At 41.8% G+C, this 27,822-nt stretch overlaps 2 protein-coding genes across 3 annotated transcripts in view; one reads left to right on the plus strand and one right to left on the minus strand.

Moving 5' to 3' along the window:
- The first annotated feature begins 58 nt into the window (after positions 1-58).
- On the plus strand, positions 59-12,207 carry rnf32 (ring finger protein 32). Its single transcript, XM_021563034.3, has 7 exons — positions 59-544; positions 1,082-1,334; positions 1,493-1,635; positions 4,269-4,426; positions 4,672-4,780; positions 8,449-8,616; positions 9,758-12,207. Exons 1-7 carry the CDS (start codon positions 536-538, stop codon positions 9,992-9,994), a joined length of 1,077 nt encoding a protein of 358 aa, XP_021418709.1. The 5' UTR covers positions 59-535; the 3' UTR covers positions 9,995-12,207.
- The window catches only part of lmbr1 (limb development membrane protein 1), a 55,638-nt gene continuing 40,019 nt past the window's right edge, over positions 12,204-27,822 (minus strand). Inside the window, exons 13-17 of one of the 2 annotated variants that reach the window (XM_036944285.2) lie at positions 27,344-27,417; positions 26,853-26,943; positions 26,154-26,220; positions 18,245-18,406; positions 12,204-15,112 (exon numbers count right to left, since the gene is read on the minus strand). In XM_036944285.2, coding sequence (XP_036800180.2) covers positions 15,027-15,112; positions 18,245-18,406; positions 26,154-26,220; positions 26,853-26,943; positions 27,344-27,417 — 480 coding nt within the window. In that variant the 3' untranslated portion in view covers positions 12,204-15,026. Of the gene's footprint in view, positions 15,113-15,578; positions 16,912-18,244; positions 18,407-26,153; positions 26,221-26,852; positions 26,944-27,343; positions 27,418-27,822 lie in introns of those variants that run through there. The other variant, XM_036944284.2, reaches the window with a different exon arrangement.

The following is a 27,822-nucleotide window of genomic DNA, read 5'->3' on the forward strand; positions in this document are numbered from 1 at the left end:
GTGTGTGTGACGTCATTTCGTCCAGCTGTTTTTGTGAGTGACATGACAAGAGGAACTAATGATGCACTACCCAATTTCGAAATTGCACCTTGTGCATTATTCTATTACAACTTTCAAGAGTACGTTTAAAGCCGGAATTAGTTCATTTAAAAAAATAATGGGGGAGAAGGGGGACCTTCGTGCCTCCCCCGACGATCATTCGCGCCCCACAGTTTGGGAACCACTGTTAAGGCTACAGATGAAATAAATGATGTTGAACTTCACAGAGTGGTGAAAGTGCACGGTACGTCATCACGCACTGATTTTTATCCACAAATCCGTTTAGTGGAAACACTCCGCTGGTGGGAAAATGCGCATAGTTTCTTTATGCCGATTCTAGAAAATTCGCATGAAAAACTGTCGCTAATTGGATGGAAACCTAGCTACTGATTCAATTGATTAAGGAACTTGTTGGGATGGAGAGGAGGTGATGGAGGACTGCCTCCTTGGTTACTAAGTAACGTAACCATACAAACACTACCTCCAACAGATCACAATGCGGAAGGTTTGAATTTTACTCGTTGGTATTTTTCCCCCGAATCATTTCGCTCATTTAATAGTTTTTGCAACAATTGTAGCAAGTGTCCTTTCCCGACACTCTTTCAGACGCATGCATATTTAGCAAGTCGTTTATGTTAATTTACTTGTAACGTTAGCAGTTGCTTAGCTAAATGTAACAATGTAATGTTAGCTCGCTAGATGGCTAACTAACAAGTTACGTGGGCATCTTTCAGAGTGAGTGACATTATCGTAACGTCTTCAGAAAAGTTGTGCGTTATGCTTGTGATCTGAGAAACAATGTTTGAAAATAAGAAAGTGCATTTGACATAAACAGATAATGCATGAATTTAGATTTTTGGGTCCAACCATAGAAATTGATATGGTTATGAGTCTTCGAAGGGGCCACACGTAGCCTATTTGTCTGCCATAAAGCCACAGAACAGATGCATGTCCCATTTGGCTAAATACCTTTTTCAACGTGTGTACATTTCCACAATCGAAGGTCAGATTTACTGAGTCAAACTTTCCTCTCATTTTACAGGGCTCGAACTCAAAAGCAACCAGTGGAAAGTTAGCAATCACCTCAGTTGCTCTTCAAGACCATATCGCACGAAACTTGCTGCTTCAGAATTTGTCACTGTGTGACCCTGTGAAGACAAGATGGTGCCGAAGAGCCGCCACTGAAACACACTGCAAACGAAACCATGGAACTGTGAAACAGAAAGGGCCCCAGCAACACAATGGAGAGGAGAAAGAGTATGTGCTTGACCCAGCAGCTCCACCACTGACATTAGGTAAGCTAGCAATCAATCAAATGTATTTTATAAAGCCTTGTTACATCAGCAGTTCAACAACACTTTGGGAAGGAGGAGGTCTCATTGTGAGACCTGAGCTATTATGCATGACTTTTTTCATTTGTTGTTTGATATTGGGTTGTTGTCTGCCTCTGCAGCCCAGAAATTGGGTTTGGTGCAGTCCCCGGCCAGAAAACTGACAGTAGATGAATGGAGTCAGGTCAAGTCGAGGTCTATTCATGAAGGGGACTCCAAGCAGCCCTGTGTGATCTGCAGGGAGGAGTTTCGCTTACAGACTCAGGTATTCCTCTGTTCACAATACCTGGTGTTTATTCTCAAGTCAGTCAGAGGACTATTTAAAAAAAAAAGAAAAAAAGTTTTCACCCCTCTAGGGCAGCCCACTCCCCTTCCCAAACACACTCTCTCCCCCTCCCTTAGGTCCCTGTGTGTTCTAATCTGTGTAGACAACTGTACAAATTTACCCATACTGCCTTGGAACTCAACTGTGACACGATGATGTAGCAATCAGTGTGTTCCTGTGAGGGTCGTTTAGTCTTTTACACCTTTCTGATCCCCTTTTAAGATGCCAATCTCCTGAAGAATGCGGGGTAGAATAGACAGCCTTACAAAGCACAGTTTCCATATAGATGCACGTGTAAATATTAATTTGACTCGAGGGAAAAATGTTAATTATAGCCTGCTAACAAGGGAAAGGGACAAATGTGAATCTTTGTGGATTTGTTGATCTGTTTGACAAAAACATGTTAAATGGGTTTGTTATTAGTGAAACTACAATGATTTGAAATTGTATTTTAAGAGGTTTAGCCATTTTTGCAGGCCTAAATCATTTCAACATCAATTATGGCTGATTATGATTTCAGCTAACTAACACTTTACTAACACCAACCACAGACCATCCTTCCGTGGCCTCCAACTGCTTTTAAATGCCAGGAAAAACTAACCGCATGCTCTTCAACCGATTGCTGCCCGCACCATCCCGCCCAACTAGCATCACTACTCTGGACGGTTCTGACTGAATATGTGGACAACTACAAATACCTAGGTGTCTGGTTAGGAGTAAACTCTCCTTCCAGACTCACATTAAGCCTCTCCAATCCAAAATTAAATCTAGAATTGGCTTCCTATTATTTTGCAACAAAGCCTCCTTCACTCATGCTGCCAAACATACCCTCGTAAAACGGACTATCCTACCAATCCTTGACTTCAGCTATGTCATTTACAAAATAGCCTCCAACACTCTACTCACAGTGCCATCCGCTTTGTCACCAAAGCCCCATATACTACCCACCACTGCGACCTGTATGCTTTCGTTGGCTGGTCCTCACTACATATTCGTCACCAAACCCACTGGCTCCAGGCCATGTATAAGTCTTTGCTAGGTAAAGCCATAGCAACACCCACCCGTAGCACGCACTCCAGCAGGTATATTTCACTGCTCATCCCCAAAGCCAACACTTCCTTTGGCCGCCTTTCCTTCCAATTCTCTGCTGTCAATGACTGGAAACGAATTGCAAAAATCACTGAAGCTGGAGTCTTATATCTCCCTCACTAACTTTAAGCACCAGCTGTCAGAGCAGCTCACAGATCACTGCACCTGTACATAGCCCATCTGTAAAAATCCCATCCTACTACCTCATCCCCATACTGTATTTATTTATTTCTTGCTCTTTTGCACCCCAGTATCTCTATTTTCTACTTGCACATCATCATCTGCACATCTGTCATTCTAGTGTGAATGCTAAATTGTAATTATCTCGCCTCTATGGCCTATTTATTGCCCTACCTCCCTACTCTACATTTGCACACATTGTACATAGATTTTTCTATTGTGTTATTGACTGTACGTTTGTTTGTGTAACTCTGTTGTTGTTTTGTCGCACTGCTTTGCTTTATCTTGGCCAGGTCACAGTTGTAAATGAGAACTTGCTGAACTGGTTAAATAAAGGTGAAATAAAAAATACTATAAAAACAGTACCATGTAAAAACATTCAGAAGTGGCTCAAAAACAGTCTCTCGGTTTCCCAGTCCTCCATATTCAGCCCCTCTCTGTGAAGCTTGTAGCCTGTGGGGTAAAGCAGACTTTTCTTGCAAGAGCTAAAATTCACTCCAGTCTAATGGCTTGTCGAGCCCCTAGATATAGATTGTGCACTGCAGGGGGGCCTTTCACTGGTGATGGAGTATGTTGGTTGGGCCAAAAACAATGGGAAATCAATATGGCTCCCCCTGCCCTGCAGAGCTTTGAGTACACTGGTTTGTGTGTGCCAATCACCATAGCTGAGGCTGCTGTCTCCTCTCTCCTTGTGAGTGCAGACGACAAAAGAGTCTGTGGGAGGTGGAGGAGAGGAGACTGCAGCCCCAGGTCCCAGCCCTCCCAGCATGGGCTCGCTGACTCCCACTGGCTCCTGAGCAAATAGTACACCACACACACACGTTATGTTCTTCTATCCTCATGGGGACCTCACATTTATTTCTATTCAAAATCCTATTTTCCCTAACCATAACCTCCACCCTAAACCCCTTACCCTAATTCTAATTGTAACCCTAAGCTTAAAATAGTCTTTGTCCTCATAGGGATGTGGGGACTTTTGAATAGAAGACCCACACACACACACACCTCTCACAGGACTCACCAAAAACACTTAAGAGATGTTGAAAACCAATACATACACACCAGCATACCCAGGAGGCTCTGCATGCCACAATCATTTCAAAACGACAAGTCATTCAGTGAAATGCCAAGGGAATTTCAGACGTATAAGAGGGACCGATTAAAAACAAAAATGAAAAATCTAGTTAAGGCTAAAGCTGATTTAATTCAAATATAACTATATTTATATAAGTGATTATAATGCATAAGTATACTGTATAATATTCAACAATCAACACTAATAATGATATTCATATTGTGTCTAGGTTTTGCTCTCCTGCTCCCATGTGTTTCACAGAGCCTGTCTGCAGGCCTTTGAGAGGTTTTCAGGCAGGAAGTGCTGTCCTATGTGCAGGAAGGAGCAGTATGAGACCAGAGTGATCCACGATGGAGCTCGCCTCTTCAAAGAGAGGTGTGCCATCAGGTAAACATCTCCAGAGATTGGACTGCATGTTTAGCTGGAATCAGATTAAACCTCGGCATGGACTAAAAAGCATACTCGATGGAGATTCCCCACTGAGAATGATTTTTAATCCAAGACTAATTTTAGGCCTAATCTAGATCCAGGAAAACCATACCTTATTGATCAAGTTACCATGTTCACCCTGTGTTAGGCCTGTATCCTTGCTGTTTTACCTACTTAAATGTTTTTCATATGGTCAATGATAGAATTCAAGCGTGTTGGCGTGGCTATGTTGTTCGGAAGTGGTACGGACATATGAGGAAAACAGTTCCCCCAAAAGACAAACAGCTACGACGAAAATTCTTTGAGACAAAGGTAATTTTAACAACTGTGTCATTTAGGAGTAGGGTTGAGGTCAATTCCTTTTTGATTCAGTCAATTCAGGAAGTAAACTGAAATTCTCAGAGATACATTTTTGGGGGGAATTTCAGTTGATTTCCTGAATGGAAAAGCAATTCAACCCAACCCAACCCTGATGAGGAGGGACTGATATGTGTATTATGTACACTGATTATGAAAGATGAAACCCTGAGAAGGTTCCACATCATGTACAGTTGACGTCTGAAGTTTACATACACCTTAGCCAAATACATTTAAACTCAGTTTTTCCCTGTCATAGGTCAGTTAGGATCACCACTTTATTTTAAGAATGTGAAATGTCAGAATAATTGTAGAGAGAATTATTTATTTCAGCTTTTATTTCTTTCATCACATTCCCAGTGGGTCAGAAGTTTACATACACTCAATTACTATTTGGTAGCGTTGCCTTTAAATTGTTTAACTTGGATCAAACGTTTCAGGTAGCCTTCCACAAGCTTCCCACAATAAGTTGGGTGAATTTAGTAACGGAGTCAGGTTTGTAGGCCTCCTTGCTCACACACACACCTTTCCAGTTCTGCCCACAAATTTTCTATAGGATTGAGGTCAGGGCTTTGTGATGGCCACTCCAATACCTTGACTCTGTTGTCCTTAAGCAATTTTGCCACAAGTTGGAAGTATGGTTGGGGTCATTGTCCATTTGGAACCAAGCTTTAACTTCCTGACTGATGTCTTTAGATGTTGCTTCAAAATATCCACATAATTGTCCTACCTCATGATGCCATCTATTTTGTGAAGTTCACCAGTCCCTCCTGCAGCAAAGCACCCCCACAACATGGAGCCACCGCCGTGCTTCACGGTTGGGATGGTGTTCTTCGACTTACAAGCCTCCCCCTTTTTTCTCCAGACATAACAATGGTCATTATGGCCAAACAGTTATATTTTTGTTTCATCAGACCAGAGGACATTTCTCCAAAAAGTACGATCTTTGTCCCCATGGTGTTTATACTTACATACTATTGTTTGTACAGATGAACGTGGTACCTTCAGGCGATTGGAAATTGCTCCCAAGGATGAACCAGACTTGTGGAGGTCTACAATTTTTTTTCTCTGAGGCATTGGCTGATTTCTTTAGATTGTCCCATGATGTCAAGCAAAGAGGCACTGAGTTTGAAGGTAGTCTTTGAAATACATCCACAGGTACACCTCCAATTGACTCAAATTATGTCAATTAGCCTATCAGAAACTTCTAAAGCCATGACATCATTTTCTGGAATTTTCCAAGCTGTATAAAGGCACAGTCAACTTAATGTATGTAAACTTCTGATCCACTGGAATTGTGATACAGTGAGTTAAGGGAAATAATCTGTCTAAACAATTGTTGGAAAAATGACTTGTCCTAAGACTTGCCAAAACTAGTTTAACAAGAAATTTGTGGAATGGTTGAAAAACAAGTTAATGACTTCAACATAAGTGTATGTAAACTTCTGACTTTAACTGTAGTTCTTCTACTTACTATATACTGAACAATGCCGTGTAGGGTCAAAACATGTGCCCTTATCTGGTGAGTCGGTCCACTGGTGACTGACTACCAGGTCACATTGCCGAGGCTTTCCCCACTCCTATAAGCTTTTGTCCCAAATGGCACCCGTTTCCCCATAGTGCACTGCTTTTGACCAGAGGTAATAGGGTGCCATTTGGGATGCAAGTCTCCATTCTTCCTGAAACTCACCCTGCCAGACATTCCTCACCTATTTAGCAGTGGTGGACTTTAGGTTGCTGTGATTGACGGATCGACAGCCGATCTGATCCCAGGTCAGTATGGAGTGGACACGGGCATCGGTGGAGGTGCAGGGTAGGGGAACCCAACTCTCTAAGCAGCTTCAGAGGGCCTTTGATGCCATGTGAATCATACACTGTTTGTAAACTAATTACGAAGAGTGTGTGTTTTGGTCAAACAGTCTGGACATTCCAGGGTCAACACAAAAGCAAGGGCCCACTGTGTGTTTGTCTGTGTGCTTGCACCCCCCCTCGGAAAGAGGGGGTTGAGGGAGGGTGCATATTTGTGGCAGGTTCCCTGGTTGTCATTTGCACTGGCTTTCTTCACTGTCCCACTTAAGAACTAAAATATTCCACAGGATTTGACTTTGATCTGAGGACAGAATACACATTATAAAGGGGTTAGTCCTTTCAGCTTTGGCTGGCTGTTGGTGGGTTCCAGCAACTGGATGGGGGCCTATCGACACTAAGGCCTCTGCCTTCTCTAGTCTGTGGCTCCCTGGAAAAGGATAGATTGCCACCTAGTGAGACTGAAATCTCCCCCTCCACGGTGCTGACTTACCTCAGACTGTAGTGGCGATTTGCAGAGACACAGCTGAATAGTAAACGCGCTTGAGAAGCACATATACTGATTTTACTGGTATATTTGTGTGAGCCTTGGGATGTCTAACAAATGCAGCCGGTTCCCTATAGTGCACTGCTTTTGCATTGGGCTCTGGTAAAAAGTAGTGCACTGTATGGGAATAGGGTTCCATTTGGGACTCATCCTTGGTTAGGGGTCCATTCCATCACTAGCCTTTCTGATAGCTAATTAAAGAGATGCCACTCATGTCGCTCTATCTAGAGCTCTTTGTAATCAATCAGAGTGCTTCAGTGGGTTCAGAGAGACCGATATTACGAGTGACACCTTGATTGCGCCCAACTTGTAATGTGCTCGGAGAGGTCAATGTCCTACCCACAATCCCCTTCTCTCATCCTCCATCTATAAACACTGCTTTAGCATGTCACGTAAACACGAGCAGCAATTTTATTGGTCTAATTAACTCTGTTGGAAAACATTAGCCCCATCCTGGTGACGGCCACGTCAAGGATGGGGATTGTCGGCTCCGAGGAATCTGAGACAGTGCAGGACTTCCATCACACAGAGACAAGTTGAGTCCCAATGGCATCCTATTCTCTATGTAGTGCACTACTTTGGGAATATGGTGTAATTTGGGAGTGTCAACATGTCTGTCATCCTCACGGTAAAGCCGCAGTTGCCCTCAGGCAGCAAAGCCTTTAAGATATTCTAGTTTTCAGTCTTATCAGGTGATTCCGATGACCAGCTTTCCATTTTTAGCTTTTTGAGGTCCGACCCTAAGTCAACACATTAAGGAGGATAACTGCTGACATCAAGATGGATTGCGGTGAGACAACGCCATTCCCTCTCCCATTCCTTTGTTCCCCTTGCTCTGTCCCTTTTCCTGTCCTCTGCAGTGAGACAAGGCAAAGTTCACCAGGGCCCGTGTTGTTTGCCTTCACTGTGGAAAAGTCAGCCCATAAAACCTCATCTGAATGGCTAACAGTTGTTTAATTAGTGATAAAAGCCCAGCAATAAAGTACTTGGGATGTCACTGTGACAGGAGCGAGCTCGGTGGGGCAGCCTGAGGGATGGCCTTTGTGTGTGCACGTTTCCCAGCACCAGCTATCTTTTCACTGGTTTCCATACATTTTCCTTGTAAGTCTGAGACGTGTCGGTATCGATCTGGCCTGTTAAACAACTTGACTTTGTCAGCAGGCTTCAAGCATTACAATATAGCACCAATTACATCTGATAAAGAAACATAACTCTATTTGGTGTCCTATTGAATGATTCCCCTTTGTGTAACTAAATTGTTTCCAATTAGTTGCAGGAGTTGAATGACAGCTTTGTCCAATACTGTCATATGGACGTAGAGGCTTTCCTGAACGATATCGACCAGTCGGTGTCATCAAGCAGAAGAGTGTTCCATCAGTTTGAGAGAGAGCACGTCTCGGAGCCGCAGGAAGACGACTGGCAGAAAATACAGGAAAAGGTTTGGAATAGGGTTGCAAAATTCCTGTAACATTCTCAGGCTTTCCGGAAATCTCCACGTAGGATTTCTGGACAACCTGAACATTTTGGGAATTGTGCAACCCTACTGTGGAATAAAACCTCACCATACAAATACCACGGTGCACTATCAAAAAGACTCTCATGAGGTCCTAATCCTGGTCTAATTCTCCCTGTAGCCATGCCATTCATTCAACATGCTAATGCTTGTCCAGGAGAGGCTGTGCTGCAGCTGCTACACAAAGTCAAACCTCCTAGAAATGATCATTCACTTTTTTCCAAATGAATGAAGGAAATAATCCTCTGTGTTTACAAGAAAACAGAGCCAGTCTAATAATGCACGCCAACCCTTTCATCGTCCCGTCTGAGCCATCTGTACTGTGGTTCAAATTGAAAAGAGATCTAGATTTGCTGTTCCATAGGCTCTGTTGTACAGTGTATATAGGGCCTTTCAATGCCAGCCAATGGAGTTTCCCACAATCCCACAGGTTGAAAAGGGTGTTTTAAATAATAAAAAATTAAAAAAAATCTTGTGTTAAAAGGTTGTGTGCAGGGCAACAGGTGTTGCTCAACCTCGACTCGTACAGAGAGAATCAAACAGTGAACTCACAGCGTGTTTAATCGCACACCGTGCACCTTCCTGGTGAAGGTAAACACCATAAATGTCGCAAAGCTCATTATCAAGCGTTTAAGCCTTGAGCGCGTTGACCGTTTTCTTTTCTGAATAAAGGAAGGAAGTTAATTATTGGCGGAGCTGCAGTAGATACCTGCCCCACAACGGTATCTGAGACACACGGCCAAACAATCAAGCTTGTGTGACACGCTAAACCAGATAATGTCCATTGAACTTAAGATAAAGGGGTGTGTATGGAAGCTATTGTGAGAGAAGATAGCCATTATAAATGTCTGGTAGCAGGGTTGGGGTAAATTCAGGAAGTAGATTTGATTTCTATTCAACATTTTTCTCCTAGAGGCATTGAGGAAAATTGGAATTTCAGTTTCCTTCAGGAATTGGTATTGACCCCAACCCGATGTGGTAGTGTGGCGGTATTTTATTGAAGACCGCTTTTATTTTTAGGAATACTGGTCCATCCCTACAGCCCTGTCTGTCTCCACTGTCACAGGTCATTCAGAGAGATACACAGGACTGTCCCATCTGTCTCACCGCTCTGTGCAGCGCCAGACTAGAGACGGAGGCAGGGAGGACACTCGCCCCACACCACAGCAACAGACGCACTGTGCTCCTGTCCTGCTCACACCTCTTCCACCAGCCCTGCCTAGAAGCCTTCGAAGCCTTCTGTGTGGAGGGCCGACCTACATGTCCTCTGTGCAGGTCTCCCTACCACAAAATACTGGTCTGACCTCAGAATAGTTGATATAGAACTTCACAATATGAAAGATAGCTGGATGTAAGTAAAACGTATACACTCCCCTACGTATGTATTTGGACAATGAAGCGAAAACTTTTAATTTGGCTCTATAAGCCAGTATTTTGAATAAGATCAAATATCTTATTTTTGTGTATTTATATACATGTTTCAATGTTTAAAAATTGAAGTACTGTGTCTAGTCCCCCCATTTGAAGGTGTCATAACTATTTGGACAAATTCACTTAGTGCATTAAAATGTCAAACTTTTAGTATTTGGTCGCATATTTCTAGAACGCAATGACATCAAGCTTGTGACTCTACCAACTTGTTTCAGATTATGTAATGTAATGAGTCACTTTTTGTAAATAAGAATAGAATGTTTCTAAACATTGTGGATGCTATCATAATGAGGAAGTTAGATGCATATAGTGGCTTCGCAAAGTATTCAGATCCCTTGGCTGTAACCTAACAAAATGTTGAAAGTCTTATTCTAAAATGGATTAAATACATCATCCTCAGCAATCTACACACAACACCCCATAATGACAAACCAAAAACAGTTTTTTTGAAATGTTTGCAAATTAACAGAAATACCGTATGTAAATAAGTATTCAGACCCTTTGCGACTCTAAATTGAGCTCAGGTGCATCTTGGTTTCCATTGATCATCCTTGAGGTGTTTCTACAACTTTATTGGAGTCCACCTGTGGTAAAATCAATTGACTGGACATGATTTGGAAAGACACACACCTGTCTATAAGGTCCCGCAAAAACCAAGGAATAGTCCGTAGGGCTCCGAGACAGGCTTGTGTCGATTGGGACAGCTCTGGGGAAGGGTAGCAAAACATTTCTGCAGCATTGAGACTAGTCAGGAACGAGGCAAAGTACAAAGAGATCCTTGATGAAAACCTGCTTCAGAGTGCTCAGGACCTCAGACTGGGGTGAAGGTTCACCTTCCAACAGGACAACGATCCTAAGCACACAGCCAAGACAACACAGTAGTTGCTTTGGGACAAGTCCCTGAATGTCATTGAGTGGCCCAGCCAGAGACCGAACATGAACCCGATCTATCCCTGGAGAGACCTGAAAATAGACGGGGAGCGTTGCTGCACATCCAACCTGACAGAGCTTGAGAGGATCTGCAGAGAAGACTCTGCTGTAATCGCTGCCAAAGGTGCTTCAACAAAGTACTGAGTAAAGGGTCTGAATACTTGTGATAGTTTACATTTGAACTAATTTATTAAAAATTAACTTTTTGCTTTGTCATTGTGTAGATTGATGGGGGGAAAAACGATATCAATTTTCGAATAAGGCTGTAATGTATCAAAATGTAGAAAACGTCAAGGGATCTGAATACTTTCAGAAGGCACTGTAGATATACTCTAGAAAATGCTAACCTGTTATTGTAATGGTTTAACGTTAGCATGTTTTGGGGGCATGATCTTTCGGCATCTACCTTTCTCACTCATGATTATCCGTAATCATGGTAACATGTAGAAGTATTCAGAATCACACTATTCTTATTTAGAATATGGGACCAAATACTAAACTTGACAATTTAACACACTAAGTGAGTTTGTCAATACTTATGACACCTTCAAAATGGAGGGACTAGATACATAGTGCATCAATTTCTAAACGGTAAAACAGGTATGAAAACACCCTCAATGTGACATTCTGTACTGTAGTATCATAAAATGGGTCCAACATGCTGGAGTATCGAGTCAAATAAATTATATTTAAACATTTGAGAAATCATATAAATTTGTCAATGTTTAGATTGAGCTCTTCCAGCAGGTCATGTTGTGGTTTGCAGGCTGTAAATTACAGAAGGAAGGTGAATTAAAACAGGAAGTTATTCCTGTTGTTTTAATGAACAGACTTTAAATGCATTCATCAGAGGATAAATGCACAAAACAATTATCACAATCAGGCATCCATACCAATAAAGTGCAATTCTTCCTCAAGTCTCAGTCCTCCAGAATACGGTGACTTGTCAGGAGTTCATAGACATACTGCCATGGTAAAAGCAAGCTAACTTGTGCCAAGTGTGCTCTTATATATCAAAAAGAAGCCTGTGATGTACACCACAAATGCTGTTGAAGTTACAGATGAAAAAGCAATGTCAACTTAAACATGAGTTGTAAATGAGAACTTGTTCTCAACTTGCCTACCTGGTTAAATAAAAGGTGAAATAAATAAAAAGTTCATTGTTTTATTTGCAAACAAACCAACAAACACAAATAGCCAAGAACATGGTAAAAAAAAAAAAACACATTCATGTTAATTTGCAAAAAACTACATGCAGAGACACAAACTATAGCTACATCCAAAAATGTGAGAGGGGGCACAAAGTACGTGACAATCGCTTGGGGGGTTGTGTAGGTTGGAGAATTTAGAATTTTTCAAACATCCAAAACAGTTTTTTACTGCATTCTAGAGCCATAATCATGCTTATTTCTATGTAAAAAAAAAAATATCTAAGCATACCTCTTTTTAAACGAAATCTGAATGCAAGTCTCATTCAGTACACTAGGTTATTGCTTGCTTTTCTAAAGTGTACCAGCTAAGATAGACAAGCTAGCTACTCGAACTTGACAGATAGCTTTAAAATGGCTTTTTTGGTGGCTAGATATGAGGTTGGGAACCTACCTGGGCTAGCTAAAGTCAACTTCATGACATTTCTAGGTCTAGCAGTATTACAGAGAAACAACTAAACAGGACAAATCTGAGGGGGCACATGCCCCTGTGGGCATAACGCTTCTGATTAGCTTCAACATTTCAAACCCTCGGCAAGTGAGGGAAAACTAAGGCAACCAAAACTGTTCCCTTGGGCTGGAACAGGCCCAGACCGTGTGCACCTCAAACTCATTGGAAAAGTATGATTGTAATCTTGTGCTTATGGTGTGCTCCCTCGACCAATAATATGCAGCGACAGCATAATTCCGTCTGGTTATGTTTGTCCCAAATGGCACTCTATTCCCTACATATTGCACTACTTTTGGGGATAGGGTGCCATTTGGGATAATTTGCTATTGACTATAATAACGTGACATTCAGTTCGACTGCCCCCAGCCTCTGGAACGCTCTCCCGGACCACCTGAAGGCACCACAGACTCTGGGCTCCTTTAAAACGGGCCTAAAGACCTTTATCTTTAGGAAGGCTTTCTGTTGACAGCTGTGCTTGTAGTGTCAGCTGGGATCTTTGTCTCAGTGACCCGGTCTAGTTGCGTTAAAATATGTATTTCAATTTTTTATATTATGCACTTTGAGATTATTCTTCATAATGAAAACTTTACAAAATGTACAATAAAAAGGAGGTTCAACAAAGCTTAGTGCCCCGTGAAATACATTTGAAAAATATGTTAAAATAGCATAGTAGTTATTTGGGGAGATCAAGCTTATGACCAACACAACATTTTCAGAACATCCACCCACAGGACCAAACTCTGAAAGCAAAAAAAAAAGACGTGTGGAACACTATAGTTTTCCCATCTCGAGAGTGATCGCAATCAACAGCAACTAAACAAGAGTCATTCAAATTGAGACAAAATAATGAACGCACAGTACAGAGTGGGTGACGCAAAATAAAATGAGCACATTGTGACACATTCACAACTGGCCTGAGACGACCAGAAAGATGGAAGGATGGGCTAGTTCTTCCCCATTCAGTCTGTGTCAATGGAGGAGACACTGACTGATCTCTGGTGTGGTCACTTAGGTGAACGGGTACTAAATGTATCAGCAAGCTCTGAAAAGAGGGAAGACGTGGTGATACACAGACGCCTGTGAGGACATGTAAAACGGCTAAAAGCGATATGCAAAATGAATAAGAGTAATCAGTACTATTTTTTTTTTAATGCAGGAGAGTTCAACAGCAAGTAAGTCTATCAAAGAATGCCCTCGTCTTTTCAAAATGTGTGGATATTTTAAAATAAAATAAAAATAAAATGTCCACTTATCAAACCAGAAGCCATCCATACCAAATACTATACACCAGGGCTCGCCAACCCTTTTCCTGGAGAGTTACTGTCCTGTAGGTTTGTCTCCAACTCTAATCCATCACACCTGATTCTAATAACTACCTGCTTGATAAGCACGAATCAGGTTGGTTACAACTGGGGTTGGAGCGAAAACCTACAGGAGGTTAGCTCTTCGTGACCAGGGTTGGCGAGCCCTGCTATACATACGAGATACTGAATAAGGTGACTATGGGAGACCACCAAGTCTTTACATATAATACAGATATTCTATTGTGAATGCCCCGTGGGCCACTGATACACGTCACATTTACTTCCTGATTCTCAAAAAAAGGAATTCTCTTCTCATTATACTTGTGAGAAGGTGCTGTTTTTTCTCTCTCTCCAAATAACACACTGAGGTGCATTTTATAATCAAAATGGGTTTTAAAATTGGTGAAATGCACTGCATGGGCTCAGTAACTGTGGTGGAAATAGAACAGGTTGGAAACAGACAGACATTGAAATAGGACATAAGTGTAAAAATGGCTACTAGTCAGCAAGCATCTCTTCAGCCTCTGCATCGAAAGGTTACATTGCACCTCCAAGCCAGTAGGGCATAGTGCAATTACGGGGGGGGAGATAACAGATAAAAAGTGATCAGGGAAGCACAGAACGCAAGAGGTTAGAGTGAGATGGGTAGAGGGTAGAATTCGAATGTATGAAAAGATTGAGGGGGGGAGAAGGACAGTAGTGCTGAGAGAAAGTCCCCTAGACATCGGCTGAGTGGCCCATGGTCAGAGTCACTGTTGAGGTCAACATCAACTGTTGTGATGATGCCAGTCTGTCAGGGGGCTCAAATGTGTCCCTGTTCAAGTCCTGCATCGATCGATCCAGGAGGAAGAGGATGGAATGTCACAAAGCTAAATTACTCTTCCCCTCAGCTCGCAGTGCCGTCAGACACTGTCGGTGTATACTAAGTCTCTTACACAGACTCAATCCCAGTACTGTCAAAATCTCCCTTTGGCTGCCATGAGGTGTGTGTGTGTGTGTCGGTTGTCTCTTTCACAGAGTCTTCTGATGCCCGTTGGCCGCGATCTTCCCAGACTCAGGGTCTGTGGGGCTGTTTGACAGTTGTAATTTATCCAGACCTGGCCAGGAGGAGATAAGGGGCAGAAATGTCATTACAAGACACACACAGACGATGAATATGTATATATATTTTTTGAAAAACACTGCCTCTGTCATTTGACATTTTCGACATCAGACATCCTGGGCCTGTCACAACAAGCTTTAGAGACTTTCCCCCTTTGCCTCGTCATCTTCACATCAGTCCAAAGGTAGAGTGAATTTTGATTATCTATCTACATGGCTGCAGCCACAGTAGTCATATTGCTACCTAGGTTGCAGGGAATGCAGACCCAGGCAGCCTTGGAACAGGTTATGAGTTATGACAAAAGCCGCCATCTCTGACATATGTCATTTGGATTGATTATTACTGAAATGACCAAAAACCAAAAGGTTAAACGTCTCGTCAGTGCAAATAACTATGGTAAAAATGACAGAGCATGCAATCATACAGCACTAATTTGGTTCAGACAATCTGAGCACAAAGTGTATAATAATAATACAACTTTATTCATTTGGCACAATTCATACAGAGGCAGCAACTCAATGTAAAATAATACAAAATAGAGAAAGAAATGACAAAACAGTAAATCTGCAAAAAATACAAATACAAAAGTACAAACAGGATAGGACACGAGAATATTAATAGGATATTAAAATAAGACAAAAAAGTCAACTAAATCTAAAATATCCAGACTAATTCAAAGCAAGCTAAAAAGGTGAGTCTTAAGCCCGGTACAGATACAACTACCAGGACAAGACATGACGGTGTTACTTGGCTTTACAACAACGTTCGCTTGATCTGAACGGTCTAGTTTTAGAACGTCTCATGATGGCCGCTGAAGTTTCCAAGATTAAACCCGTCAAACGACACTTGTCAGTTTTGTCAATCAAAGAAAAATGCTAAGATGCTCTGTGTTTAGCCAAGAAGACAGCAAGCTAGCTATTTGCTGTAGTTAATAGCTAGCTTAAATTGCTGATATTTTCCCTGACAGGTCAAAGTGTGCCCTGTTTCTGGCGCATGTATTCTATGATACTTGTCTGCTGAAACACTTTGATACAAAACGACCAAAAAAATTGGTTTCAAAAGTTTTATCAGGTCATTGTACAGAGACATCGTTACCGTAGAAACAGTCAACCGATCATCTAATTATTTTTTTTATCTTTATAAAGCTTAGAAAAAAATTAAACGACTGTCTGGTTTTGTCTCATCTCTGCTTATGACGGCTGTTGTATCTGTACCAGGCCTTCAACCTCTGGACTCTAAGCCCTGTCTAAGCCGGGTGAGGGTTCTTAGCGAACATATGGAATTGTTTAAAAAAAATGGTCATACCAAGGATTATTTAGCCCTTTGATTTTGACATTTAAGACCCCTGAAGGTATCAATAAATATATATTGGATGAAACATAGAATTTGGAGTTACTGCTATTGGCCAATAGAAATGCGCAGAGTAACAGAGTCACAACATGGAACAGACAGTCCAAAGAAAAGTCCCCCAAAAAATCTAAAGGAAGTTTGTTCTATCTCAACGATAGAAGAGCAGGATTTTTTTCATGTATTTATCCCCTTATTTTAGCCATTAAACTATCTCCATATATACTTCCATAAAAAAAAATGTAAACTGGTACTGGGGCCCTTCAGATGAGTCCAGGTCCGGCCGGCCGGCCAGCCAGACGGACCTAGACATTTTCATAATTTGTGAGACTCAGCTTTCCACAGAGGGGTTATATTGGTGTGTAGCCCAATCCGTTCGGACACTACAGACCCTGACAGGAGAGGTTGTACCGACTTCAGACGAGTCTTGTGAGGCTTTTTGGCACCCTAGAGCAAAACGGAGAACACCACTGTGTTCGTGAGAGTCATCTTTCAATAGAGTTTGTACGCCAAACTGGTCGGACGCTACATACGATTTTGTGAGAAAACCGATTTTCGGGATGTCTTATGGTCTGACAAACACCGCTCTAGCTCTGCCACCTTTCACTGCAGGAGGTATCGGCGGATGGAGTTGATTGAGACACAGCCCACGCAGAAAAACATGTCTCCAGCTTAGACAGATTTTTATAGAGATTCTTTTGTTATGTTAATTATATTTCCTCGGGGCGCGACCACTGTAGGCTAAGGGTTAAGTACGAGACACACCATGAGTCAAGGATGACCCCTAGGTTCCTAACCTCATTTTTACTAGTGCCAGGTGACCAAGTTCGCTGTCCCCTCTGGACTCTTAAGCCAAATCACCAGATCCTCAGTCTTGTCCTCCTTCAAATGTACCAAGTTGTTGGACATCAAATGTATTAAGGCTCCCAAAAACAACTAACCTATCAGTTGATAGCATTAAGGTCATCTGGTGCTGCACATATGTCTAGCTGCATGTCATCTGCATAGCTATGAAGGGGTAACATGTATAGTGAGAACAAAAGAGAACCAAGAATAGATCCTTGAGGGACTCCACAGGTGATATCTGCTCTCCCTGATACATACTTCCCCAGGCAGATCGGGATCAAACCAGTTTAGCACAGTATCAGAAAGACCAAACCATTTCTCCAGACTACCAGTTCTATCAATAGCTTATGGTCAAAAGTATCAAAAATGGCATTTAAATCTAAGACTCTGTACAGGTGGAGGATTTCAAATGCTCTTTCATTTATGGAAAACTAGCGCAATGTTGGGAGGCCAAGTTAGGGGACAATCTGGTTCCGTATTGCACAGGGACTGCACTGCAATGCCATAGCTTATGTTAACCATTTTTACAAGGAAACATAACGTAAACTCCTCACATTTAGACGATGAAGCCTGGCTGAGCAAGTCTGCCGCCGGGGCTGGATAAAGTAAGAAATGAACAACTGAAAACAATATCCTTGGATTTTTCTAGATGTCTGTAATAATCTTTGAGAAATGGGCTTGCCTTTCTTTTCATACAACTTTATTATAGATAGCAATATGTTCTTAAATAACACATAAATGAACCTGTAAGCAATCAATTGTTGAAAACAGTGTCCTCGGATTGTTCTCATTGCCCGTATTAATCTTTGACTAGGCTTAATTATTGTAAAAAGCAATGCATTCTTTAACACCACCGGTAACTCAATGAACCAGTCATTTTGTAATTTCTGCTTTGTTTGACATGAACATGAATATATGAATATAAAGATGTTACCTAATGCTTTCAAGAGTTCCTCTCGGATCGCTGAGGTGAACTTCCGGACTAGGCAGAGGGTAGTTACCACGGCAAACAGCAAGTTGTACGACAGGACGATATAGAAGTTTCCCAGCCAATTGAATCTCCCAAAGTCTCCGAGAAGGTCAAACCTGGTGATACCTGTGAAGAGTGTTAAGATATTAAATAAAAGACCACCAGATGCAATGTTCTTCCATTTGAGTGGATGGATTTCATGAACACAAAACAATCTACTATATCATGATGATTTTGAGATACTGGAACATAGGGGCTTGTCATGAAACGTAACATTATTTTGCATAACATTACTTATTTTCCACCATAATTTGCAAATAAATTCATTAAAAATCCTACAATGTGATTTTCTGGATTTTTTTTTCTCATTTTGTCTGTCATAGTTGAAGCCTATGATGAAAATTACAGGCCTCTCATCTTTTTAAGTGGGAGAACTTGCACAATTGGTGGCTGACTAAATACTTTTTTGCCCCACTGTACATGTTATTTTTTCCCAAACACCTTTGGCAAGACGATCACTGTGTTTATAAGCACAAACCCTTCCCTTTCCACAACTGCATGGGGTTTCAGTGAATTAACTATTTAAGAATGCCTGTTCTTTCGGCAGTTGAGGCACTTTGGAAAGTGTCTCTCTTCAATAAGCCAACTCTTTCAACAGGCAAGAAAGGCCAAATTGAAAGAAGGGCTTATACCCCAAAACCATTTGATGTACACTGCATATTAAGATACTCAGGCTATGACGGATCCAGGATAGACAAACCCTTTATGTAACGGATTTAGCAGCCAATGCCACTCTTCCTGAGAAAAGGTCATTTTCATTGTCTGACAGATTACATATTATTCCTTTCATAGGAAACGGTTTTGTTAGTTGGACCTTGGACAATTTGTTAGCGTGTAAAAACCGAGTGGGGAAAAAAAGAAAGAAATGAGCAACACCCCAGGCATCGTGGTTATCAATGAGACCACCGTCACCTGCACACATACACCTGAGTCAACTGCTCTGAAGTACACATATCTAATTCAAACAGTAAACAAGCAGAATCTTGTAGGTTTCCGCTGTAGCCAAGACAGATTGTGCAACTCATGGCGGGCGGGTCTGACCCCCTGCCGAGAGGGAATCCTCCATTCAGAATCATAAACAGAACAACGCCTGAACTTCATTAGAACTTCACAAAAATGACTTGTAGACTTCACAATGATATTATTGCTGGCAAAAATGCTCATCCCTGAGATAATAGGGCCAGGTGGCCACTTCCTCCTGTCCTCTATGTGGCTATGTACACCTCTGGGTTATTCTGATGAGGAATTCATGTGTGAGACCTGCTGCAGACAGTGCCAGTGCATGGTGAGGTTGATTCTCTCCTTCATCTATCTCTTCAGCACTGACAGAGACAAAAGAGTGTCTGTTTATTTATCCCCCCCGTATAGCACATTCTGTTGGTTGGAAGTATTTTATATAATCATTTCAATTGGAAAACTCATTTTGTGTATCAGTTTATAAACCATGTGCTATTTTTCAACTTGTATAGCACAGCTGTCATTTTTTGGTCCTTAAATAAAACTGGTATACTTTTTTTCTATAACCAATTTGTCTTTAATGCAAGGACGACAAACAAGTTCCTTACCTTCTCCCCCTCGTCTCTTCCATTTTTGCAGTAATGATGCAATTAGTTGGTTGTAATTTTGAATAGAGCATACATTTTCATGTATTCTTGTTAGCTGCATGTGTGAGACAACTCCACCAGTCCGATTTATGATATATATTTACAAAGATTAAACCGCTTTTAATTCCCCCCCCCTAAAAATAATGTTTTTTTTACATCAATTAGTATATTTCAGTTTAACCATAATATTTGTTCGGTCTTTTCTGGTGGATTAATCTGAAATAGCAACCAACTTTCTATGGCTTGTTTTAAAAAGTGACATTTTGGAGATTATTTCATTTTCAAACAACCAAAAGTGAGATGTTGTAATCTGAATAAAGGGGAAAAGTGCATTCTTGAACACTGGGTGAGCCATTCTTACTAATCTGATAGCCAACCAATTCTGATTTAAGTATAGTTTTGTATGACTGAAGCCTTTAGTGACAGATCTAATGCTTTAATATTTAATCGTTTCTGACCTCCAAATTCATATTCATTAAATAAATAGGCCTGTTTCATTTTGTCTGGCTTGCCATTCCAAATTAAATGCAATATTTTTTATTCATATAATTAAAAAAAAAAAACAAGCCGTTAGGTGTAGGCAGGGCCATAGACAAATAGGTAAACTGGGATATGACTAAAAAGTTCAAATCAGGATGATTTTTCCACAAATAGACAGGTATTTTCCTTTTTTCCTTTCCATGGTAACAAGATCTTATCTACTTTTGCTAACTTTCTATTAAAATGTATTATAAAGAGAATTTCTTTCTTTCGGAATATGAATACCTAGTATGTCCACTTCACCTTTGCTCTCGAGTGGCGCAGCGGTCTAAGGCACTGCATCTCAGTGCTTGAGGCGTCACTAAAGACACCCTGATTCAAATCCAGGCTGTATCACAACCGGCTGTGATTGGGAGTGCCATAGGTCTTCCAGGTTTGGCCGGTGTAGGCCGTCATTGTAAATAAGAATTTGTTCTCAACTGACTTGCCTAGTTAAATAAAGGTAAAAAAAAAAAAAAACACAAAAAAACACCATTCTATTGGTAAACGACACGTGAATGTAAAAGTTGTATCCAAAGAAGTTAGAAAAATGATCAAGATCCTCTATTTTTAATTGTACCTTTATTTAACTAGGCAAGACAGTTAAGAACAAATTCTTATTTACAATGACCGCCTAGAGGCCTTGTTCAGGGGTAGAATAACAGATTTTTACATTGTCCAGTCTGGGATTCAATCTAGCAACCTTTCATTTGCTGGCCCAACGCTCTAACCACTAGGCTACCTGCCGCCCCTCTATGAGGCTGTGGAGGGATCCAAATTGTGGATTTAAAAGAAAACATGAATCATCAGCATACAATGACACCTTTGTTTTTAAGTCCTGGATTTCTAGCCCCTTGATATTATTGCTGGAGCTGAATTTTATAGATAACATTTCGGTGGCCATAATAAATAGATATGCTGATAGTGGACAACCTTGTTTTACTCCGACAGTTTAATATTTTGAGAAATTGCCATTATTTACTATTTTACACCTAGGGTTACTGTACATGACTTTAACCCATTGTATACAAGATTCTCTAAAATGTTAATATTCCAGTCATTCATACAGTGCCTTGCGAAAGTATTCGCCCCCCTTGAACTTTGCGACCTTTTGCCACATTTCAGGCTTCAAACATAAAGATTTAAAACTGTATTTTTTTGTGAAGAATCAACAACAAGTGGGACACAATCATGAAGTGGAACGACATTTATTGGATATTTCAAACTTTTTTAACAAATCAAAAACTGAAAAATTGGGCGTTCAAATTATTCAAAATTATTCAGCCCCTTTACTTTCAATGCAGCAAACTCTCTCCAGAAGTTCAGTGAGGATCTCTGAATGATCCAATGTTGACCTAAATGACTAATGATGATAAATACAATCCACCTGTGTGTAATCAAGTCTCCGTATAAATGCACCTGCACTGTGATAGTCTCAGAGGTCCGTTAAAAGCGCAGAGAGCATCATGAAGAACAAGGAACACACCAGGCAGGTCCGAGATACTGTTGTGAAGAAGTTTAAAGCCGGATTTGGATACAAAAAGATTTCTCAAGCTTTAAACATCCCAAGGAGCACTGTGCAAGCGATAATATTGAAATGGAAGGAGTATCAGAGCACTGCAAATCTACCAAGATCTGTCCGTCCCTCTAAACTTTCAGCTCATACAAGGAGAAGACTGATCAGAGATGCAGCCAAGAGGCCCATGATCACTCTGGATGAACTGCAGAGATCTACAGCTGAGGTGGGAAACTCTGTCCATAGGACAACAATCAGTCGTATATTGCACAAATCTGGCCTTTATGGAAGAGTGGCAAGAAGAAAGCCATTTCTTAAAGATATCCATAAAAAGTGTCGTTTAAAGTTTGCCACAAGCCACCTGGGAGACACACCAAACATGTGGAAGAAGGTGCTCTGGTCAGATGAAACCAAAATTGAACTTTTTGGCAACAATGCAAAACGTTATGTTTGGCGTAAAAGCAACACAGCTCATCACACTGAACACACCATCCCCACTGTCAAACATGGTGGTGGCAGCATCATGGTTTGGGCCTGCTTTTCTTCAGCAGGGACAGGGAAGATGTTTAAAATTGATGGGAAGATGGATGGAGCCAAATACAGGACCATTCTGGAAGAAAACCTGATGGAGTCTGCAAAAGACCTGAGACTGGGATGGAGATTTGTCTTCCAACAAGACAATGATCTAAAACATAAAGAAAAATCTACAATGGAATGGTTCAAAAATAAACATATCCAGGTGTTAGAATGGCCAAGTCAAAGTCCAGACCTGAATCCAATCGAGAATCTGTGGAAAGAACTGAAAACTGCTGTTCACAAATGCTCTCCATCCAACCTCACTGAGCTCGAGCTGTTTTGCAAGGAGGAATGGGAAAAAATGTCAGTCTCTCGATGTGCAAAACTGATAGAGACATACCCCAAGCGACTTACAGCTGTAATCGCAGCAAAAGGTGGCGCTACAAAGTATTAACTTAAGGGGGCTGAATAATTTTGCACGCCCAATTTTTCAGTTTTTGATTTGTTAAAAAGTTTGAAATATCCAATAAATGTCGTTCCACTTCATGATTGTGTCCCACTTGTTGTTGATTCTTCACAAAAAAATACAATTTTATATCTTTATGTTTGAAGCCTGAAATGTGGCAAAAGGTCGCAAAGTTCAAGGGGGCCGAATACTTTCGCAAGGCACTGTATATAAATTCCAGTTGTACTTTATCAAAAGCCTTTTCAAAGTCAGCTATGAATACTAGGCCTGGTTTCCCATATTTTTCAGTGTTCTATCGTTTCCAGTACTTGTGAAATCATACGGAAAAACCACATGACTTCATGTGGAGAATCGCAAGTGTTTTAGTGCTCTTTAAAAAAAATATTAAAAAATAAAGTGACACTAACAGGAGGATAATTTACCCTGAGGTGGATTACAATTCTTCAGCGGTAAATATGCTAAACTCTTATCATTCATTCCTGTGCTTTCTTTCAATGTTCTGAGTGTGAACTAACTCACAGTGGATGCACCCAAGTTGTGTGTGCATACATTTTTTATTAAAACACGACAAGCATACCCAATATCGATACATCAACCAACCATTCAATTCATCACATTTAGCTATTCCAAAACTGTCATAGCTCACTGAGGTAATATTTGTGGATTTTTTATTTATTTTTATTCGGTAATGCCTGTGAAACCGCTGCACAACAATTAGATTAGGAGATTGATTGAGTGTCTGTAAAGATGTATTTACAGCCTCTGCAAGCAGTTGGCGAGCATCGAGGGCCTTTAACCAAATTGCCTGTAAAGAGACAGGAAGAGGGGGTGGAGAGAGACCGCAGTCAATACACCATGCCACTACGGTCAAGCTAAATGAATTTCTAATGCTAAAGGTTTAGATCTCGGGTTTGGTATTAGGAGAAAAGCTGATGGGAAGTAAAGGGGTTCTTGGCATTAGAGGAGACAACACTTACGTCCCAAATGGCACCCTGTTCCTTATATAGTGCACTACTTTTGACCACGACCCATAGGGCTATATGGCATATGTCTAGAGATGATGTAACCCCTCTTAGAAGAACCGGTCTTCCTCTGATCACTCGTTTCACATCAGCACCATTATGCAGAATGTAGCATTGTGTGTGTGTGTGTATGTGGGCCAAGTGGAATCCATCTCGTCTCACCATCCAGTCCAAGTAAGATGGATGACGCCGTGGTGATTACATTAACGGATTCATTTTTAATAATACATCCACTAAAATCGTTGGAGAAAGGTGGCTTATGTATTCAATCGACAGATTAAGAACGATAAAAGGACAACTAGAATAGCATCTATGTAATAAATGGTGATTTTCTGAGATGGTTGTACTCCGTTTGATAGTGTGCGCACCAAATGGCACCCTGTTCCTTATATAGTGCGCTACTTTTGCCCAGCCACAGTGTATTATCCCAGGAACAGCAGCCAGGCTGACAGGAGTGACTAGAGTCCTCTTTGCTGCAGTCTCTCACTGTGCTTTTGGGGACACTGCAGATAAAAGTTACACAAACATACATGGGAAGAAAAGTAACTTCTCAATGGGGGCGGGGTTTCTAGTGCATGCCTTCGTCCTTAATGGCACCCAATTCACCATGGTTCAAGTAGTGCACTATGTCGGTAGTAATAGGACTCGACGCTGACCTTTTCACAAGTTGAAAAGCACACAAAGAAATGTATGAGCACAATGAAAAATATTTGAGGTAACAAGACGTTGTCTTTGTAGTAATGGTGCAATCATGACGGTCATGAATCTGCGCTCATTGTCCTCTCCATGGCACTCAGGGGCTGCGGTACAGTGAAGTAATCATTGCAACAATTATCATCAGGGTGATCATTTTTTTTTTTCTTTCTCCATAGGCGCACTGGTGCTCCTAAATTACAATTCCTGGTCGCGCCGCAAATATTTAGGCGCATATGCAAGTAAAATATTCACACTCTTGAGCCTGGGAATAGGGTGCCATTTCGGAAGCAGGCTATATCACTCTGATGTTTTCAAACACACACACACTTACATAACTGGTCGTTTTTAGCCGTCCGTTTCCCTTCCCTGAAATAAAATGTGTTTATGGGACTTTTACCCTTGTCTGCACCCTGACTAACCCTGCCACGGGGGGGAAAATAACAGTACAGAGCACTCCCATTTCAGCAGCGTTACAGGTCCCATGGCTCCCTTTCAAGAGAAGCTTAAATAAAACATGGCGTCCGTCCGACAGGAATTCTGTACAAGCAGCGGTTATCACAAAGACATCAGACCCATTTTCTCCCCGTTTGTGTTCATGTCAGTCCTGGGTTCAAATACTTGAAAAATGTCTTTCAAATACGTTGAGAGTTTGCTTGGAGTGCCAGATTGGTAGTATTTACAATTTGGAGACTTTCCTATTGGTTTGTTAAGGATTTTCCCAAGCAGTTGAAACCCAAGTCATCGGACTTACTTTGCTTAAATCGACCATGCCCTCCGGTTCTCTCTCTCACAAACACGTTAATATCTTCACAAAAATGGCAGAACGGTAACAATGAAGAGTTTTGATTTCCCATAACAAACATATCCAAAACTCCATCTCCCCATGTCTTCCTCCGGAGGGCTTTGGATGAGGGTAGCCTTCAGACGTTTAATCCATCTCATCTATTCAGCGTCACAGAGCAGAACCTGTTGGTATTTTGCAACGCTCCCTACGACTCACTGTACGCCAACACGCACACAGACAACGCTATTTAAACAGCTGTGGCCTGCTCGCTGCGTGTCTATTGGTACCATTGTGAATGCGCTGCTAAACCTGTCATTTCTCCCTCTCTTGCTCTATTCTCTTCACAAATCGCCATGGCAAACTGTGAAGGAATTTAACTTGTTAACCATAACGGTTTGAGGGGCGGGGGGCTGGGACGGCAGGGGGTAGCTGAAGTTCTCTGACCGGCCCTCGTGGCCGTTTACTTAAGACCGGGAATGGGATGGTCACCTCACCTCCCTCCATCACTGCCCTCCAATACGTTCGTCGTGAAATCGATCCAAAGCAGTCCACTAAACACGTGCATCTGTGCTCACCTGTCGGTTCCATCAACTATGCTTTAGTGCCCTACGTAGGGAACGAGGTGCCATCTGGGACCCCCCAACCCAAAATAAAAATAAAAAGGTTGAATGAATGGCAGGAGAGACTCACCAAGTGTTCTGGACATGACTGGCAGGGCTGAACTCAGCACCAGGATGGACACACAGCAACCAATGATCTACATGAGGGAGACAGACAGGGTTAGAGTATAGAACTTTAACTCGTGAACTCGGGTTAACAAATAGATAGGCCGCGATGAAACGTTTGAGTGTGAGAACTGGGAGGGCGAGAATAGCTTCGCAAGTCAGTGTGTGAGTGTGTACACACACACACACACACACACCTCTTCAGAGTAAATGGATTCCACATATTGTGCAATTAGTACCTCTGAAGATGCTCATTACCAGGTTCTGCTCCTTTGTGGCTTTCGAGTCCTTTCACCGAGTCGTCCTGGCTAGTTACAAAGCCTCACCGTTCCCCCTGCTCATTACCAAGTGAATGGCTGCCACCGTGGGCCAAACAGAGTACACACACACACACACACACACAGCCCCCCCCCCCCCCCCCTCCCCGATTCTCTCTCACTGAAAATAAGAGCTTGCACGGCGTCCGTGTTTACGCAACACACAAACAAATATTGGGGCTAGAGGTCAACTGAACCATTCAGGTTGAGGGCTGGTGAGGAAGATGCCAGAGGAGAGGAGTGAGAGAGAAAGAATGAAAGCAAGGAAGAGAGAGAGAGCGAGGGCTGAAGAGGATGAAACAAAAGGAGGCCTAAATATATCACCTTCTTCATGTGTGTGTGTTTACCGTTGTCATGGTCGTGTCGTCTTTCCTGGGAGTGAGGCCTTCAAACACTCGCAAGCTGTAGAAGCCGACAACGGAGGACACCATCAAATAGCTGTTGCTGAATCAAGGACAAGACATCCTTACGCTTTCGAGACAAAACGCCGTAACATGGACATTTAGTGACATTTCAAGTGGTAAGTTGGCAAATTTTCACCAAGGGTAAAGGTGAAAAGAGGTGACGGCAGAATGTCCCGGGAAGTGTCCGGCTAAGCTACGTCTTAAGTCAACACCACCAGTCCTAGGAATGTCACTGGGGTCACCACGGAGCAGGGGCCCATATGTATCAAGTGTCTTAAGAGTAGGACTGCTGATCTAGGATCAGTTTTGCCTTTACGATCACAATGAACACAATTACATGGCCAGAGAGGACCTGATCCTGGATCAGTACTCCTTACCTGGAGACACGTTATACAGATCTGTCCCCGGTGCAGAGGGGGTCATTAAAAGGATACAACATGAGGACGATCTCCACCACGGCCTGGACGACTCCGAACGTGGACAGTGAGGTGTTCCCAAGTCCCCGATCCTGGAACGACAGAGAGGGAGAGTGTGTTAAGGGCAACTTAGATAGGATAGAGATGAGGAAAGGAGAGAGTGTGCTGAAATAGCAAATGGGCTGGATTCAAATCCCATGCTGCAGGTGGTAGTGACCACAAGGCTAGACCATAAATCAAATCACCATTAGAAAATTAGGATCTCTCATGTCGTTGCGTAGTCGGAAGAACACAAATAAATCACGAGTAAAATAATTGTACGTGACAAAGTTAGAGTGAAGTACTTCGTGAGGTTCTATAATCTGTGGGCATGTGATTACAGAAGGAGAAGTTCCGACTTGGTACAAATCAAAGTTCTCTCTTCAACACAGACAGACAGAATCAAAACCGGCTTAGTAATGGATGGAAAGCGATGAAAGAGAAAAATACTCCCCTTT

This window comes from Oncorhynchus mykiss, chromosome 15 (genome assembly GCF_057628025.1).
Source record: "Oncorhynchus mykiss isolate SJ-2025 chromosome 15, ASM5762802v1, whole genome shotgun sequence".
NCBI classification, from domain to species: domain Eukaryota; kingdom Metazoa; phylum Chordata; class Actinopteri; order Salmoniformes; family Salmonidae; genus Oncorhynchus; species Oncorhynchus mykiss.

What these genes read in the sequence shown, in the direction of transcription:
- rnf32 (XM_021563034.3), top strand. An exon ending in AGCTCCACCACTGACATTAG is followed by an intron (nt 1,335 to 1,492) that starts GTAAGCTAGCAA and finishes CTGCCTCTGCAG; the next exon opens with CCCAGAAATTGGGTTTGGTG. An exon ending in AAAGAGAGGTGTGCCATCAG is followed by an intron (nt 4,427 to 4,671) that starts GTAAACATCTCC and finishes GGTCAATGATAG; the next exon opens with AATTCAAGCGTGTTGGCGTG.